The following is a 20,009-nucleotide window of genomic DNA, read 5'->3' as shown; positions in this document are numbered from 1 at the left end:
AACTCACGCACATGTCTTGATGTAATGGTTAAGCAATGTGGTTCGCAGTATTAAAATAGCTATTTATACCTAACTCTAAGTTTTATTTCATATATTATTTAGCAACCCAAAATGCGTAAAATTACTTGTCTAACCCTTAAAGGATTTTTAAAAATTTTCTTTGACTTTTGTGCTTTACGTTTTAAAAATATATACCCTCATATTTTTATAAAGTTTTATTTAATCTTCTGTTTATGAATGTTTCAGCTTACCTCCTTAGATTTTATTTTAATATTTATTCATATGAGGTAGATACAGATGATTTTATATAAATTAGATATATAGATAGATTTATCTGTATATAGATAGATTTTATATTTGTTTATATATAATAAAAATTTTATTGTTCGGAAAAACCAAATAACATAAAGGTTCTTTAGATTCATAGAAGAAATGCAACGAGTTTAGAGAGAGAGACTGAAACCCATGCAATGTAGATTAGAATATAAAATTGATGTTCAGATGATGTTGGTTTAAACAAGATGCAAGTAGAACTGAAAATGTCATTTCGGCAGGTTTCGCTTTCAAAACTTTCAATCAAAATATGGATGAGTGTATTTAACAATAGATACTAACTGTACTTGAACTAAATATTCCGTTTAAACGGGTCATATCCTATAAGCATCTTTTATGCTTTGTTTACTCTAAAGCTTACGGCTGTGTCCCATAATATTGTCTTCAATGCAAGTCCCTACTGTTGTTATTCAAGCGTGTAAGCGTAATCTGTGAGTAATGAGAGGGTTGACGCTTCTCTCTTACTTGTATGTAAATTACAATTCGTAAATAGGGCTTGGTACGAGGCACTAGATTATTTAATCCTTTATAGGGCTATTTTTTTTCTAATAATGTTCTGTTGAAATATGGATTGGGATCTTTCGGATTCAGAATAATATTTAAGGAAATTCATTTAGCTTATTACCTGAAATTAGATTTTTTAAGACCACTTTTTCTTTTTAGTGGGAAGGTTGGTGAGATTTTTAAAATGGTGCCCTTTATAAAGAATTGGAAATGAAATTTTGTGCTTATAAATAACCTTATTTATTAGTTTTGTGTTTGTAACTGGAACTAAAATCGTAGGGAAATGATCAAATGCTCGAATAACTCACTCAAGAAAATAGCTCCCTGTTGTTGACTTTTGTCTTGAGTCTTCAGTAAGTTTTACTGTTGCCAACACTTATGTAAGCAAAGCCCTCCTTTGTTTTGGTTTTTTCAGAGATAGCCGCAAACCCGACTCGCAACTAAACATATCGAACCATTTTAAAAAGTTTTTAGACCCTTGACACAAACGGGACACCGGTATACCTTATATATATTTTTTTTACTGACTTTCTAATTACAAGTAGAAACATATTTTGATATTTTTCAATTAGTCCAATAGTTACAAAAATAGTCCAATAGTTACAAAAAAATTTGTTAGATTATTGGAATTTATATTTGTAAAATATAAAATCCAAAAAAGTGTAGTTAATAATTTGCTTTACTCATATTCAAAAACGCATCAATAATTGATTTTGTGAACTATTAAAATTTCAGTGATGAATAATTGTTTCTCTTAGATCTAAATAACTACAAATAAATGCGAATCTAAAGCATAATTGTTTGGAAGTGAGCCATGTATGGAAGATTTTGTTTTTTACACAGGAAAAAGAGACCGGTGTTAAATGCTGTATTTCATAACCACAAACTATTAAAAAGCTAAATATAATATTTTCTACTTATTTTGATCTAAATTATTACCAAATAATGAACTAATTATGAGAAATATCTTTAGCAAGAATGCTGCGTCCAAGGGTTAAACTTACACTATGGTTTTTTTTTTTATCTTTAATATAGCCAATAATGTGAGAATCTTAAATTGGTTAAAAGGAATCTTGATATAGTTTTAAAAAACCATTTAATCATTATTCGATGGATACATTCTGTGGTCGAATGGAAAAAACGATTACGCTCGAATGAAAATTAAATTATTCTCATAAAGTAAATTTATGCTTTTTTTTTCTTGCACTCCACCATATGTGGTATTGTAGGTGTGATACCTTTCATCGCAATTTTCCATTTTATATAATTTAGTTGAAGGATAAAACTCCATTTTTTACTGAATTAGTTTATCATAAGTTAAGAAAATTTTAACTACAAAATATCGTGATAACGCATATTTATGTGAAGTAATATATTTCAGTAACTTGCAGTCGAGAAGTGCTTAAGCAGGGAAGATTTTATTCTCATTATGTTAAGAAGGTGTCTTAGATTTGGGTCGATGACCTCTGGTACCGGTAATGACGTCATTAAAAATGGGATCCATTTTATCACAGAATTGTTCATATGTGTTCATACTTTATCGATTTGTATAGAATATGAATTTTTTTTTTATCCTAATTTATGAACAATAAATAACGTAAGCAAACTCTCAAGATGTGTAACTTTCAGAGATAATAGTTTTTCTTTGCGTACAGTTAACATGAGTTGTTTCAGAATATTGTTGTTATTTGGGAGAGAAAAAAGGACTGTAAATTGATGTCTGTAGAGAATAAGTTAAAACATTCTGCGTAAAAAATTCGAAATTTTTTTTTTCCATGATTTTCTTAATATTTTCGGGGGAAAATCCCCCGAAATTTCCATCCCGTTCTAGAAAATCCCCCGAAATTTAGAATATTTTCCCGTTCTAGAAGGTGTTTAACAGTAAAAATTGTCTTTTTCTTCTATCTTTCAAATCTAATTCATGACTATAAAATTATATATGGGGGGGGGAGTAGGAGAAAACGGAGTCCATATTTGGATTTGGACATTTTACGTAATAATCGGCAAAAATAATGCAATAATACCAAAATCCAATTTTCTTTTTTAGCACAGTGATACCTACTGGTGCAAAGAAAGGGAATTTTGTTTCGCATAATAAATATTCAATGTAAAAAAATGGATACTCAAAGTTAAAGAAACTTTCTTCGTTTTTGATGGAACCATTTCCTGATATATGCTCCTCACAAAAATTTCGTCAAAGTGACAAAATAACTATTGTCACTTCTTCGAGGAAACACATTTCGTCATTTCATTTTATCCAATGAAAAAAATAGTCGAAAAACTCGTAATATCTAACGTATTTAACTTTTCGTACAATTACCTTATCGTGGACACCATACAGGTGGGTCAATGTCACCCAAGCAACAAAAGAAAGACTGAAAGAAAAAAGAGCGTGTTTGAAGCGAAATTCGAACCCGGGATCTTTCTGGTACTAGGCCAATTCCTTGACCATAATACAAGCCGGTCAGCTTTATCGTCACTTTATTTTCGATCATCTAGTTTTCATTCCAGTTCATTCATTTTAGTTAATCTCCCACAATGCATTAAAATGAGGTTCCGGAACCATTTTCGTCATACATTTGAGAGTTTGCATTTCATCACAAATCACGGAATTTCATGACGAAATGGCTCTCAAAATTAATGAAATACACAGCTCAAAGATTGCTGAATAGTCAAATGTGATAGTTTTATTGCTGAGGGTGTAATTAAAAACAAAAACAGACAATACCTTTTTATAAAAATTTCGGTTAGGTGTTGCTCAAATATTATATAAGCATATTCTTGAAAACTTTGAGCTCTCCAGTTATCTCTTCCTGCCATTGGGTTATTATGTAATATTTGAACTACCCTTTAAATAAAATTCACTAAACTCTTTAAACTATTAAAGCTAACGAGTTTATGAAAAATTTTCTTCCATAATCATGCTTCAAACAAGCTAATAGCAATTTAAACTTTTTAGCAATAGGACATATTCTCTTCCAGAAACGTATGCAATTTCATATTGTATGAGAGAAAATTGGTCAAACAATATATGTACATAGCCCGGTTTTAGCTTCAGATGATTCTTGACTAGTTCTATGATAAACTTCTTTTCTGTAAACATTTTTAGTCTAGACTGAATTAATAGTTCTATATTTTTGAGCATTTCTTTAGCAACAACTACTTTTTTTTTTTTACAGATAAATGCTCTTATAGAAGATCTTGGCTTGGGACAAGTAAAACACACTCGTGTATCAGATCTTACAGAGTCTGAAAAGCGACGGTTAAATGTTGCCTCACAGCTTCTTCTTGACACAGGTAAATATAAAACCTTATATTAATAAACAGAAAATAATAAATGGCAAATTATCAACTTTTTATCTTTACCCTAAAAGAGGGGAATGTATTTTTTTTTCTTGTTGGCAATGCTTTTTTAGAAAAGAAACTTTTTTATAAACCAGAACTAATAAAACGGATCAAAATTTTTGCTCTTTATTATAGAACTTATTTATTGGAAGATAATTCCATACAAAAAATAATCATTTATAATAAGTATTTATTTAATTTAATAAGCAAAAAAAATTTTAATGTAAGTTTTTACACAATTTTAATCTACGTAGTTTTAAATGACAAAATGCAAATTTTTTAGGCAACCGGTTGATTAGATTATGAAAAATTTTAAAACACGACATCTTAGAAATGCCAGATCTTTAAAAATGAAAATAACATTAAAGGGCTTAACTTTCGACAGCTCTTCTACCTAAACAATTGGTATTCCAGATTGTATCCCCCTTTCTCCGTATTTTGAGAATAAAGAATCTGAAACAGTCGAAAAAACATGTTCACGCAGAAAAAGCATTTTTTTCTGTCTGCTTTCATCCCTTAAAATAATATAGTTTACGCAAGTTAATTATCATATTTAAGATTAGTCTCTCAAAATATTAAGATTGAGTCCCTGGTACAAGAAAATCCAATCATTGGGTCATAAGTTATTCTGGACATTTGCTGATTTTGGATACTGTGCGTCATTCCTACATTAATTAAATCCAAGGCTAAAAGTTTCATATTATGCTTCTAAAAGTTTGAATGGGTATCACACTCTTAAAAAGCATTTATAATTGATCACAAAAAAATTAAAAACTTGTTTATTTTTACGTTATTCTATGTAAATAAAAGTCTAATCTGTGGGGAAAAGCTGACATTTCTTTACGAAATCGATAAAGAATGTAACTCCACGTAGGCTTACTATTAGTCGCAGAATGCAACAAATACAAAATTGGAACAACCGGCTCACATTTGAAACTTAACCTATTACATCTGTTAAATCGTCTTGTCTTTTTTTTTTCTTCAAAAATATAAAATTTGTTAACTCAAATATTTTATTTTTAAAAATTTTTTCGGTGAAACAGTAATTTGTGTTCACTAAAATATATTAACTATANTGTTAAATCGTCTTGTCTTTTTTTTTTTCTTCAAAAATATAAAATTTGTTAACTCAAATATTTTATTTTTAAAAAAATTTTCGGTGAAACAGTAATTTGTGTTCACTAAAATATATTAACTATAAAAGTAGCTGCATTTTGGCCTGAAATTATGCATTTACGATATTTTTTTAAACTAAAGGGGTAACCACGTTAGAAATTAATTTAGTTTAAGCATCATTTTCTTTTTGCTTATTTTCCAAAAAAAACTTTTTAATCAATACAAAGGATTGCGTAAGCACAATGTCTACGGAAAATAATATAAAATAGGATTAGAGATGGGAGAGGCAACTTCAACCCAGGGCTAAAGAGAATGGAAAGGCTAGTTCACTCCGCTCTTAGAGCTGAAGCTACGATTTCCCTCCTCATGACGTCACTGTGTCCACAGATCTCGGAGATCGCAAGTAAAGATATGATAACTTTGTATCTTTCTCTTTGTAAAAATAAGTTAGACTTTTTCTGGTTATTAGCTTTCAAACTTTACGTAATTAACACATTATTTCCGTTCATAAACATAGTTCAAAAAAAACTTTCTTGGTTATTATATTAAAAAAATACCATTTTAAACTTATAAAAATGTTTTGCTAGTTGGTGAAAATGACACGATAAATACTTTATTTTAAAAAGTTCAGTTTTAACTTTAACTATTAAGAAAAATGAAGGCATATATCGACACTTTTTTTATCTACATATTCTTTTATAAAGATAAGTTAAGTTAAATTTAGAATCCCTGATTTTAAAATATGTCGTTAATAGCAATTTGTTCATACTTAATCATTAGGAAACATCAACCTTAAACGCTAATTACTGAAACAAAATAATAATTTAGGTTCATAATGACATCAGAAATTTTACAATTGTTTATAGACATTTAAATTTACGATGATATAATATATAGATATTTAAATTGAAGAGAATATAATTTTTAAAAAAAATCATAAATATTTAGAATAACTACATTAAAAAATATGTTATGAAATTAGGAGAATTTCAACTATATACTATATATTTTATTTATACTTTTTACTTACATTTTAATTTTCTTTGACTTTATCTATTTTTTAATTCTTTTCACCTGCCTTTCTTTATGAAGTAACGAGGCGGTTTCTATTTAGATAATGAATTTTTATAAAAGTTCTTTACGACAGAATAAACGTATTGCTGTTTTATATTAACTGTGTCATTTCGGAATCCATTCTTTACATAGTTGTTCATTTACTTTAGGGAACACGCGAAAAATTATACTTTTTCCTTTTGTTTTTATATCAGAATTTTTGCAAGTTGCAATCGCGCAAACTGGCATTTCGATAATAGTTTTAAATTCTTGTAAATTCACTGCAAAAACTGAGGAAAGTCAATATGGAAAGTAACAAATATCTTAGAATATCTCCCAAAAAGAAATGATCCAATATTAGTTAGAGCTAGTAAGGCCGAGCGCTCCGTTCTTGAAGTAAAAGTGCGAGCTTTGCGCCAAAGTGACGCCACTAGAGAAAATCGGAGGATTGGCGCGGCAAGAGTTACTTCAAAGGAGTGAACCAGCCCTTCTATTCTCTTTAGCCCTGACTCCAACCACCTTAGCTAAATTTCCACAAATTTTTATCAGTCATCTATGTTTGCTTAAAATATTTTCACGTATTTTTTAAATTATATTTAAAATAGTAAATATAAAACATTCATCCATCCACTTCACAAATATTCGTAATTTCAGTGAATCAAATGACGAAAATTGCCATTTGCATATTTACAACAAGAAGGAATTTAAAAAAGTTTTAAAAAAATTTAATTGCGTTTACAACTGGAAGAGATTTAAAGTTGTAGAAAATATTTAAAAAGCTTTTTTACCTGTCAAAATATATTTATAAATTAAAGGAAATATATTATATATGTTAAAATTAAGCATCTCAATTTTTAAAATTAAAATGAAATTAAAACCTTCAACCATTCCTAATTAAAAACCTTTATACTTCACAAGCATTTGTGATACAGTGTTGTACATTTCATCCTATTGTGGTCAACCAGACGTTGTAGTAAATAATTATCAAAAAATGCCGGCATTTGGTCAATGACTGTGAAAATAATGCTGGAAAAATGTGTTAATATCAGAATTCTGCATCAGATCTATTAAACTACACGATTCAAAACTGTGTTTTTCTTTTTATAGATATTGTACTTCTGGACCAACCAACAAAAGGAATGGATATATTTGATACCTTTTTCCTGGTCGAATACTTACGCCAATGGGCAGCAAGAGGAAGGATTGTCATCATGACTATACATCCTCCAACATATGAAATTTTCACAATGATTTCAAGAAGTAATTTTTATAGATTTTTTTTTATTATTGCGAATCAATTTTTTAATCTATAGTATATATTCATTATGCTAATACCTTTTGCTATTCCAAAGCAAAGAAACGTTGCTTTGACTATGGTACTTCTTTATATCATATCATCCAATGTTCAAGGTTTGTGCGAAATATGTCTCACACCGGTAGTGATATGAAGCAGAATTTTTTAAAACAAGCTAAATTTTTATAAACATTTTTATTTAAGAGCATGACCATTGACCATCATTGAGCATTGATTATGATCATGATCATCTGACTTTTCATCGCTTATTCTTCTCATATCACTGAATCTTCAACGTGGGGTCAAACCCTATTGGTTTAAATCACTTATACGTAGTGGTAAGCAAAATTACCTTAAAATTTATCAAGATCTATCTATGCATTTCTCTTACATGACAAAAAAAGTTCTTATCTCTTTTTAACATTGACAAAAAGTATTTAAATATCAAGCGTGTGAGCTGTCATAAGCATGAAAGCCTTAAGGTACATGTTAAAAAATATCTGAATTAAAATTTTTTCGCTTGGGCGAAGAAAATCAGAAAAAAACTCAGCTATAAATTAGGAGAAATTGAAAAGTTAAAAAGCAAATAGTTCATATCGACAAAGTGTTCTATATTATGATTCAATTACACTCATGCTGGTTCAATAGTAATTTTATTCATTGTTATTCATAAAAAAAAATTATTAGCCATGCTGTTACACTTAAATATAATAAAAAAGAATTCCCGAAGCTTCGAAGAAAACGTTGAAAACAGCTATAAAAGATGTAGCATTAAAAAAAAGCATGTAAAACGTAGCGTGATGATTGCTTTTTTTTAAAGCATAATTATTTTCTTTCTACAAGCTTTTCTATTGGATATCATTTATTTTAAGTTAAGGTATTTAATTTCAATAATTTATTATTTACTAAAAATTAAATTTTTTCAAAAAAAAGCGGAATTTGTTTTAAAGATTTTATTGATTTAAATTCTTAAGATTTTACGCTAGAACACATTTCAAACGGGTTTAACTTGGTAGCGTGCAAAGCAAGCATGGTTTGCCGAACAAACCATGTGAGCAATCTCCGGGAGTTTGGGAGTATCAGTGAAGAGGGGTGAATGCCAGAGGGGTTTTATATTTTTATAACAGTCGTTGAACAGCCCACCCGATTTTGGGTTTACGACTACCAATATTCAACTTCGTAGCCTTGTCATTTTGAACCTAATCCAGAAGACAAGGACACTCTTGGATCAAGTATTACGAGAAATTTGTCTTCGTGGAGAACTTTTTGATGGAATTAACCTGCATTTGCGTTACATGGAGAGGAAAACCACGAAAATCTCCAACGATTAGCCTGATGGCAAGGGGACTCTAATCCATGATCCGGCTACTACTGAGGATATTTTAAGTCTTCATTGTGGTAAGTGCAAGCCGGATGCGGATTTCGTATCAACCAGCCATCGTTGGGATTCGAACCCGGTTCACCTCATTGGAAGGTGAACACTAGATCCCCTGAGGCATCAAGACTATTCGCGGAGCTCTACACAAATAGTCTTGATGCTTTGATGTATTACTCAACAACAAGACTATTTGTGAAGAGTATACTTACATCTGCTATAAGTGCATAAAGATATTTCTATTTTTAAATTGAAATATTATACTTTTTTAAGAGAAGCTAACTTGCGTTAAATAAATAAAGGAAACATAAAAATATACTTATTTTTAATTCGTAATCTGTTAGTCGAATGATTGGCTGCTGATTTAAGTTTAGTTATCTAAGATTAATAATCTATTAGATGAAAATTAATTTTTATTTTCCTTAGTTGCCGTCATTTCTACGGGAAGAATGTTATTCTTTGGGAAACGAAGAGACATGCTTCCTTACTTTGCTTACATTGATTTTCCATGTCCAGCCTACAAAAATCCTTCTGATTATTATCGTAAGTAAAGTTATCTACTCTATGTTGAAGCAATTATAAGTTTTGTTTTAGAAATAATTTGGGCTTCAAATGCAGAATTCATTTTAAATTAACTTTTCAATTATTGCATTTTTTCCCACGTAAAGAAAGAACGCAAGAATAATAGTCTTGCTTTGAAAATATCTTCATGTTTAATATTGTTGATATTTCTACAAACATCGTTTACTGATACTTTGGAATTATCAAAAGTAGGCAGCACAAAAATCTATCGATGGAAGTTCTGTTTTTGCGATACATCAGGCTTGTAACGTTGAAGCATTGAAGTCAAAATTTTTATCCCTTGCAGACTAGTTAGAACACTCAAATCTCAACAAGAGCTCCATTCCTGATGATAATGCATGTTTTAATCGTTTTCTAACCGCCACATGTAGAATTAATTATAATATTATCGTAATTAAATTTAAATTGGATTACCTTGTCTCACATAAATAAGTTTCAATTGTTTTTTGACCTCTAAAAACGTCATATTATTAGAATTTAACATCAATCAAAAAAATATTTTATTTTGAAGTTTTTAATATAATGGAGCCAGTGTAAATGACAATGAAACTTATTTTCAAAATATCATTAGAACTATTCAAAAATTTTTTTTAACTGACTTATATGCTTTTGAAATTGGCAAGGACGACATTTGGGAGTGGTGGAATTTTACCAAATTCGGAGGATATTTAATAAAAAAGTAAGAAAAAAATATTTAAAAATGTCGTGAAATGTACTGATTAAAAAATTGTGGTTAGAATATTTTAATTTAGAAGGTAATCTATCAAAATGTGCGGTTTGCTAAGTTCTGCTTAGAATTTCCATTTTTTACTGATTTTCAAAATTGTTAAAGGTGGTAGAACTTAGTCAATAAATAATGCTGCTAATCGAGAAAAAGTATAAATTAAAGCGAATTGAGAAGGGTTTGATTTGTGCTGCATTAAAAGTTAAAACAGAGAGGGAAAAGTACAAAACATTTTGACATAATCAGACTCTGAAGAACATTTGTCAGATACCGAGGAATAGGTTTCATTATAGTGCTGAAAATATAGTACGTCTGTTTTTAAAATAACCAATATTTGCATCATTAACGTGAACTATTCGGAAGCAAATATTAAGACCCCGTTCATATATTTCAGTTAAAATCAGCTAACGTGTAGCAGAAAACATCGTTTTATAATTCTTCCATTTAGCAGCTTCATCTGCTTACATACTTGGTTAGAATAAATTGACTGGTTTCCTAAGTAGAATACAGTGAACCGACAAATCTTATGCTTCTATCCCCTACCATTTCAGCTTAAATTTTTTCAAATCAGTGGTTATTTTTCGTACACCCGTTCAGTTGAAAGTTTCATTGCCTGACCTGAAAGTGTCATTGCCTGACCTGAAAGTTTCATTGCCTGACCTGAAAGTTTCATTGCCTGACCTGAAAGTTTCATTGCCTGACCTGAAAGTTTCATTGCCTGACCTGAAAGTTTCATTGCCTGACCTGAAAGTTTCATTGCCTGACCTGAAAGTTTCATTGCCTGACCTGAAAGTTTCATTGCCTGACCTGAAAGTTTCATTGCCTGACCTGAAAGTTTCATTGCCTGACCTGAAAGTTTCATTGCCTGACCTGAAAGTTTCATTGCCTAAGCTGAAAGTTTCATTGCCTAAGCTGAAAGTTTCATTGCCTAAGCTGAAAGTTTCATTGCCTAAGCTGAAAGTTTCATTGCCTAAGCTGAAAGTTTCATTGCCTAAGCTGAAAGTTTCATTGCCTAAGCTGAAAGTTTCATTGCCTAAGCTGAAAGTTTCATTGCCTAAGCTGAAAGTTTCATTGCCTAAGCTGAAAGTTTCATTGCCTAAGCTGAAAGTTTCATTGCCTAAGCTGAAAGTTTCATTGCCTAAGCTGAAAGTTTCATTGCCTAAGCTGAAAGTTTCATTGCCTAAGCTGAAAGTTTCATTGCCTAAGCTGAAAGTTTCATTGCCTAAGCTGAAAGTTTCATTGCCTAAGCTGAAAGTTTCATTCCCTATGCTGAAAGTTTTGTTTTAGTTTTAAATTTGTATTTTAGTTGATCTTGTCACACTGGACAATCTCTCTGCTGAAGCAATGCTGGAATCAAGTCAAAGGGTCGAAAACTTAGTCGAATTATTCAGACGTAGACAAGAACCATTAGGTGATCCTGGACCACCTGGGGTTCCTCCAGCAACTGTCAAGAGAGCAAATATTTTTACTCAGGTGCTAACTTTGTGGATGTGAGTATAAATTTCCTAATTTTTTATACATTTTTTTAAACATGAATTAATTATTGCTGAATTCATTTTCCTGTATCTTATTTGAAACTAATAATAAAATGAACGTAATTCGATATCTGTTTAATTTTAAAGTTCGTAAAATTAAATGCAATAAATTTTCATAACGCTCAATTAACAGGCCAATTTTCAAGGCAGGAAATAAGAAATTTCGGTGATAGTTGCTGACGTTAGAATGACATCACCTGCATAAATTCTTAACGAATTTTGCCGATTTGGTTAATTCTTGATTTTTAAGACCCGTTACAACTTAGTTAATTTTTCTATTGTGTTCCTTTTTCTCCAACTGCTTTGTTTAATACGCTGTTTGATTTAGTTAAGTTGATTGCGTTCAACTGTTTTTGGATTTTGCCCTAGTCATCGACATTCAATTAAGCCCTTAAAATATTTGGTCAATTCAGACCGTAAAACATTTAATTGGCTCAACCGTAAATTGTTTTGCCAATTTAGTCCTTATATTTTTTTTTAAACTCAGTCCCTAAAATATTTTTTCACTACAGTCCTCAAAATATTTTACTAGTTCAATCCTTATAAAATATTTTGTCAATTCAGCCCGTAAAATATCTTGGCAGTTTGGTCCGTGAAATGTTTTGTCAATTCAGCTCATAGATTTAAATCGATTTTCGTCTGACAGTTAAAATGGCTTTATTTTACTCTAAACATTGATTTTTAAAAGTTTGCAATGATATGTTTGACATTTTAAATTCTGATCTAAGTAGCTCAAATTTATTTTTCAATATTAACTTTTAAATTTTGTTTTCGAGTGTTTATGTTTTCCATTCATTTGATTTGAAATCACAAACATGGCTTTATAGATGTAATTCTTGACTCAAAGAAATGAAGCAGTTCCATATTGCACAATAATTAGTGTAATTCGAGATTGATAACGATTATTATCAATTGAAAGAACTGTTATTCGTTATCAATTCTAAGAGTCATTAAAATTCTGTTTTTAAATCTCACCAATATTAACCAATATACTTTTAATTTCAGTCGTGTGCTTATTTACACTTTTCCATTTAACGTGGTCCACTTTTGTGGTGAAGTGTTTGTGGCTGCATTGATGTCGGTATGCATCGGTGCTGCTTTTTGGAATGTGAGAAGTGGTAGAGAACAAGAACACATAGAGGACAGATTTGGTTTTTACTATGTAATGCTGACAATGGGAGTATGGCCTACCCTTCTTTACACCATATCAAGAAGTAAGTAGCCCCAGTGCGCATTGCGATTCCGTTTTCTAAAATTCAATTGCATTCTTTTTGAAGCATCTAATAAGCAGATTTATTTTCAGTTTAAATTCTTTGATAGATATGTCTAATCAATTTCTGAACTCCTGTGTTGCAAGATATTTAAATTAAACGTAAAATTTTAATAAAGTGATAAAGTCAATACACTTTATACGTACGTTTTGCGTAATATTGAACCATTGAGATATTTGGTAAAAAAAAAAGACTTGGTATATTTTAGATAATGTTAACGGAATGGATTTTATCAACTGCTCTTCTGTATCGCATATTTTACGAAAGAGTGACTAAAAAAATTTTCCACCAGTATTGAACCATTGAGATATTTGGTAAAAAAAAAGCAATGGTATATTTTAGATAATGTTAACGGAATAGATTTTACCAACTGTATCGCTTATTTTACGAAAAATTGGAGGACAAATTTTAACTATTTAGATTTAGTAAAAATGATTCGGTGTATTTACTGTATTATTGACGAAGCAAGTTTACTATTTAAATTTCGGTAAATTTCGGTTCGGATTTATTTACGCAAATTTTCTGTTTTTTGGATTACTACTTTTTTTTTCTATAATTTGTAGTTTCAACTTACTTTCATTTTGACGTACTGTTGACGTAAATATTATGTAAAAATTACGTACTCATTCTTACCCAGTAAAGTGTGGTTGGTAAAATATTCGTAAGAGAAACGAATTTGTTTAAGTAACATTTTACACAAATTTTAAGTTTTTTGTTAACCATTTCGTGCTGTATTTTGACGTTTCAGTTTTACTTAAACTTTACGAATGGTTACTAAAATTAAAGTAAAGGTCAAATCTGAGTAACCGATGATAAAATTTCTATCAAGAGTTACGGACAATACAAGTTTCAAACGTTCCCTCCATTCTGCAAGCAAAATTTATCTCCAAATAGAATTTACCCTTATGGAAACTTCGAGACTACTTTTCAACTAGCTAAATGCTCAAACTGGAGTTCGTACCGGATTAAAAATTTCTATCGTTTCCTTATGACTATAAGCAGAATGCAATTTTTTTTCACTATGGAGGCAGTCTTCGAACACCAATAATTTTAACTGAAGATTTAAAAATATCGATTTAATTTCGTAGTGAAATATTCTTGTTAGTTTTTCTGTTCCTGCAATATTTGTTGTCTACTACCATTTCAATGACGTATGCTGCAATTTAAGTGCTCATTTCATTAAATATTTTAAATTTCTCAAAAAATCGGTTTCTTTGAATAGATACTACATAAGAACCGGTTAGAAATTAAAAAGTTTTTGCGTCACAAAATAGGTTCGATTTTGAACAAAAATGAGTTTTTTTTTTTCGATTGATATCAGAAACGTCTAGTCAAAGAAATTAATGAGCTTTAAAGACCTAATAGTATATCTAATGTGTACAAATTTTTAGAAACATATTAGACTTTTAAAGCAAATATTTTTAAAGTTTTTATTTCATGATAGTTCAAGTGTATTTATTATTAATTGTTTAACTGTTTTTTCTTTTTTCAAGTTTCTTTTCTGTTTGATTTAATCTGGTTACATTTTCTCAATTTATCTTTGTATACTATAAGTTTACATAAAGTAAAAAATATATATTGTCGAAAAAAAACTAATTTTTTCTTTGCTTTTCAGTATGGAAGGAAAAAGCAACAGTTGTTAGAGATACAAGAGAACGTTTGTATCACAAGTTTACTTATGCTTTATGCAAGGTAAAATTACTCTAAGAGGGTGCTTTACTGTGGGAGAAATTTTTCATGGCGAATTATGTCTCACCTTTATTGGCATCCTAAAATTCATAAAAAAGTAAATTCAAGTAATCCTAGAGTAAATCATGAAGTTTTGAATGTTGAAAAAAGGTTTTCAAAATGCAAACAAACTTTTCAGGATGACTTATCGACAGCATAGTAGTCCCTGTTGTCTCTTTGTAATTTTGAAGCAAGTTTCTCTGAAAATTGAAACTTCACGCTATATTCTAGATTTACTTGAACTTACTTATTCTATAATTCAACCTTTAAGTTATTTATGTAAGTGAAAAAGAATTTGCAGTGAAGAATTTCTTCCACGATAAAGCGTTCAAGAAATTAATTATTATATACCAGTTTGAGTGAAAAGTTTTGTATTCTTATTTTCGCTATGAATGTCTTAAATTTTTATCTAACTTTTACAGTTTTAAACGTTTAATTTTTTTAGTTTTAGATAAGTGCCAACTCTAAGAAGAATAAAACCATTACCACCAACTTAGTTTATTTACGAACTATATTTTGTTGTTCCTTAAGAATTAATTCATATAGTGGGTATGATTTCTTTAAACTTATTTTTTGTAATTTCGTAGTACTACACAATTTTATTTTGGACTTTGTGGTTAAACTAGGTATGATTAAGTTTTATAAAATTAATCTTGGCGAAAAACATATTTTTCAAATAAATTTAATGTCTCTTTAACATGGGCAATTTTAGAATTTTTGCAACATATTTTATCTCATTTTATGAGTAAAATACAGTATTTTGAATAAATTGAGAAACGAAAAAAATATCCATCTTTTATGTAGGAAATTAAGTTTGTACTAAATCCAAAATTGTGCTCTATAATAAAATCTCTTTTCGATTAGTAGCAAAAAAGCTAAATCTAAAACAGGAAACAATTATCCACCGTTCATTGCTAGTGGTATTCATTAATAATTTTATTCTAATAGAAAATGTTTTTTTCTAGCTTACATATAGTTTAATACCAGCGGGTGCTGTTGCTGTCGCCTATGCTGTACCAGCATATTCTATGGCAGGCCTCCAAACTACTTCCAGAGTTCGCCCCTTTGGAATTTACATAGCATATATGATTCTTTATCTGCTCACTCTTCGCATCATGGTCATCGCCTGCAGCTGGGCCAGTTCAACTCGCCATAAAGCTGCTTCGTGGGCTGGATTGATATTCACAATCCTGGCTTTAGCTGCTGGCTATACTGTACCACTGAAAGACATTTTCCTCGTCTTTAATTGGTCTCGATGGGTATCACCAGTAAGATGGGTATATACTCTCTTGGTACAAAACGAATTCAATTCATCCCTAGCTGATGAAGTAAGGTACTCTTGTTCACGGAATCCTGTCATCCAGCAAGAAAATGCTATTTTGATGAGGGCAGAATGTGGCATTTCAAACGATATGGATGCCTTGAAATTCCATGGTGCACAAGAGCAATATCCTCTTTACCAACCCATTAGCATCGTGGTCGTGTTCCATGCTGTTTGTTTGGTGCTGGGCTTGTTTCTGTTCTTCACAGTTAGCAACTCCAAAAAGAAGCCTGAAAAAGAGCGCTCTTGAGTCGCCATCAAAACTTGGCTTTAATTCATAATTGCCATTCTGTCAAAGTTGCCAACTCTGTGTGAACAAACATCACAAGTGAAAAAAATTCCAGAATTACTTTTGATAAAAACAATGTCTGATTAAGTCTTAAGATTTTATACAGGCTATCATTTTTTTAAAAAAAAACTATTTCTACAAACGATGCACTGAGTGTATGAATTGACTGTAGGGAATGTTTATGAAGTTATTTATTAAAGCATAGTCTGGTTTGTCAACTTAAAGCATATTTGGAAGACAGATCTTTTATATTCAATACTTGTTTGAAGAATTATCTCTTGTACTCCAGCAGCTACCATTTTGTGTGCCAAACTGTAGCTATTTAATACAATCCACTCTGCAGGAAGATTTCTTTCAAACAAACAAAAAAAAAACTTTGTAGCTTGCCTAATTTTCCTGCTGTGACTGTAAATTTTCATATTTAACCGGTTTTAATTATACTTGTCTTTGCCAGTTTATTGTAAATAAAATATATGTTTATTATTTTATGTGTTATTATATTTATAAATAAGCATCCGATATAATGTACAGTTCCTGAACAACTTGGAATATATTAACCGAATTTTCTTGAACTTGGATGCAGCATTAACGGTTCATAAGGCAAACTTCTACAATGCTCAATGATCCGTACCCTTATCCTAACTATGGTTAAATTCTGCCCAAGACCTTGACGCTGNAAAAAAAAACTTTGTAGCTTGCCTAATTTTCCTGCTGTGACTGTAAATTTTCATATTTAACCGGTTTTAATTATACTTGTCTTTGCCAGTTTATTGTAAATAAAATATATGTTTATTATTTTCTGTGTTATTATATTTATAAATAAGCATCCCACATAATGAACAGTTCCTGAACAACTTGGAATATATTAACCGAATTTTCTTGAACTTGGATGCAGCATTAACGGTTCATAAGGCAAACTTCTACAATACTCAATAATTCGTACAGTTATCCTATCCTTGGTTAAGTTCTGCGCAAGGCCTTGATGCAGAAAAATATCCATTAAACATTAAAATAGTTGTTCATCTATATTCAGACTAGTGAATAATTTGATTCGAATGACGAAATCACTCTCGAAATTGTAATTTTTTAAGCAAGTAAATCATTTTTCTAGGGATAAAAATTCTTGAAAATTAAAACAAATTATAGATTTCTATTAACCTGAAAATATTGTCTGAATACGTTCAATCAGAAGACCGGTTTAACCATTTGGGCGTATTAACTTAATGCGATTCTAAGCGATTTACCTGTAGAATAATTTATTCGATTCAACGTTACAAGTGTATATACAAGACAAGTGTATATACGTTACAAGTATGTTACAAGAATATGTCCAATCACATAATCTTGTGTAAAATTGCTAAAAAAAAATTGCGCAAAATTGCTCTAGCTACCCGTTAACTAGACCAAAAGCGTTACGAATTGAGTATAGCTGGCCCTAGTCTATTAAAAAGAAATTACATCCGGTGCCGAAATCTTTTTTATCTCATTTGGGAAAAAGAACACTTTTAGCTTATTAGTAGAGTGCAGTGCTGCGTTGGTTAATGTAAGCAATAAGTAACTTTTTATCGCTTATTTTATTATGATTTTAATATGTTATTAAATCACTTTCTCGTTAATAATAACAGAATATTACGATAGAAATTTCGCTCACTTTAAGACTACGTAAAATATTCACATTTTAATTGATAGTAAAATTTAATTCCAATAGTTTCTTATAAGCAAAACTTATCGTCCTTTAATCACCAAATATAATTTATCAGTATGTTTTTAAGACAGCTAGGTAAATATTTCAACATAACTTTAGCTACCCCATTACTTCCGCTTCAGAAGTCTCCAAATTTTTTAACTTGAGGGCCACACTGAATCATCTACGAACTCCCAAGGGCTAATACTTAGTCATCAAAGGCGTTATTTTGTTAAGGGAGGATTGAGCAACTTTAGAAACTTGGGAAAAAATTTTCATATCTCAAGATTTTTGAAATATTTAAAACCTTTTTATTATTTTTTTCATCTCTCCATTCCAGTAAGTAGACTCTAGTTTAACTTCTTTTCCTACAAACTTTATATATAAAGAATTTCACGGCTTAGATAACATCTAACTTACAATATGCACAATGATAAATAAATATGTTTTCATTGTTCCGGTAAGTGAATGAGTAAGGTAAGAGTTTCAGGTAAGTGAAGTGATGTCAGCTTACACCCGTATTCACCACGCCAAGTTAAATTCAAGAGTAACTCGGGGATCGGAATATCCACGGTTCAGAGTTACTCTCGGATTAACCCTCGCTTTTTATTCTCCAACCGTTTTCAACAGAGGATTTCACAACTCGAGTTTAACTCCTGCAGGAAATATAACGAGGCCTTTGATTGGGCAATGTAAAACCATGTGACTTTGTATATAATATAAACACGTGCATTGTGCATAAACAAATTAGCGTGAGTATCGCAAAATTTAATTGGAGTGGTTTTAAGAAACGATATCTTTCAAAAAAGTCTATTTCATCTAACTCTTCTTAGGTCATTATTTCTGATAGTTGGGACACATCTTTCAACAGTTTCAAGATCTTCAAGCTCAAACGCAGCGATAGAATCCTCCATCTCTTTTGTTCACAAGCTCCTCGTGAATAGGTTACCCTCCGATAACACGGCAAAAACGGAGGGTTACCCGGAGAGTCAGAACAATTGATGAAATCTGCGAGTTTGGCGAAATTTCGGCTGGAGAATAACGTTTCGCACTAAACTCGTGATTTTACTCTTACTCATAGATTACCCGGAGGTAATCTGTGTTGGTGAATACGGACGTTAGACTGTTTAAATTTCTGAAGCACGCATGATAAAGCCCGAATTCATACTAAGGAAAGATATAAAGCTCAAAAGCAGACTTCAATGAATTGAAAACTTCTAATTTTATTTATTTTGTGAAAATCAATAAAAGAAAGTACTTAAATCATTACGTACTTTTAGAGTGGTGCGCAAGCTAAGAGTCGCCCAAAATTTAAATATTATGAAACTTTTATATTAAGAGACACAGACATATAATAATAATATGATTAATTTCTCGTGAAGTTGACTTTATTGTATGCCTAGGTTAACCTTAAAAATATTATTTCAAAATTAGTTCCATCATCATCATCCTGGAAAGAGAGATTTGTATTTAGCTGGAAATTGATAAGTCTTCCAGACTATTTGTCTATAACTACAAGATCGGGCAATAAATCAAATATCTTTTCACTTTGGCAAGTTTTGTTCTCTGGTGAATTTGTGGAATAAAATGTCTCTGAGAGAATGTTCTGAATCCTCCTGTAACAGCTGGGGTTATTCTTTCTATGCTGACTTTATCTTGTTTATTTATTTTACCTGAATGTCGAATGTTTTGTCGTTCACTTAACAACTTTGAAAGGACCACTGTAGAGATCTGTCAACACCTCGCAACTATTTAGTGACGTCACGAAGGGCAGGCCCTTCCTTTGCTGTAGCATTACAAATCGTCTGAAGTTGGGAGAATCCTTTCTGGCCCAAAGTCACAGGTGTGCCTCGCT

At 30.7% G+C, this 20,009-nt stretch overlaps 1 protein-coding gene across 4 annotated transcripts in view; it reads left to right on the top strand.

The window, feature by feature from the left end:
* The window catches only part of LOC107450794 (ATP-binding cassette sub-family G member 8), a 66,122-nt gene extending 49,169 nt beyond the window's left edge, over window positions 1-16,953 (top strand). For all 4 annotated transcript variants that reach the window (XM_043054536.2, XM_071183294.1, XM_043054485.2 and 1 more), the window contains 7 exons: window positions 4,017-4,134; window positions 7,459-7,611; window positions 9,447-9,563; window positions 11,633-11,816; window positions 12,867-13,075; window positions 14,748-14,824; window positions 15,826-16,953. In XM_043054536.2, the coding sequence (XP_042910470.1) occupies window positions 4,017-4,134; window positions 7,459-7,611; window positions 9,447-9,563; window positions 11,633-11,816; window positions 12,867-13,075; window positions 14,748-14,824; window positions 15,826-16,431 (1,464 nt within the window). In that variant the 3' untranslated portion in view covers window positions 16,432-16,953. The remainder of the gene's footprint in view (window positions 1-4,016; window positions 4,135-7,458; window positions 7,612-9,446; window positions 9,564-11,632; window positions 11,817-12,866; window positions 13,076-14,747; window positions 14,825-15,825) is intronic.
* The last annotated feature ends 3,056 nt before the right edge of the window (window positions 16,954-20,009 follow it).

This window comes from Parasteatoda tepidariorum, chromosome 7, assembly GCF_043381705.1.
Source record: "Parasteatoda tepidariorum isolate YZ-2023 chromosome 7, CAS_Ptep_4.0, whole genome shotgun sequence".
Classification (NCBI taxonomy): Eukaryota; Metazoa; Arthropoda; class Arachnida; order Araneae; family Theridiidae; genus Parasteatoda; species Parasteatoda tepidariorum.
The sequence above is the reverse complement of the archived record's forward strand: the minus strand, read 5'-3'. Positions and strand labels throughout refer to the sequence as shown.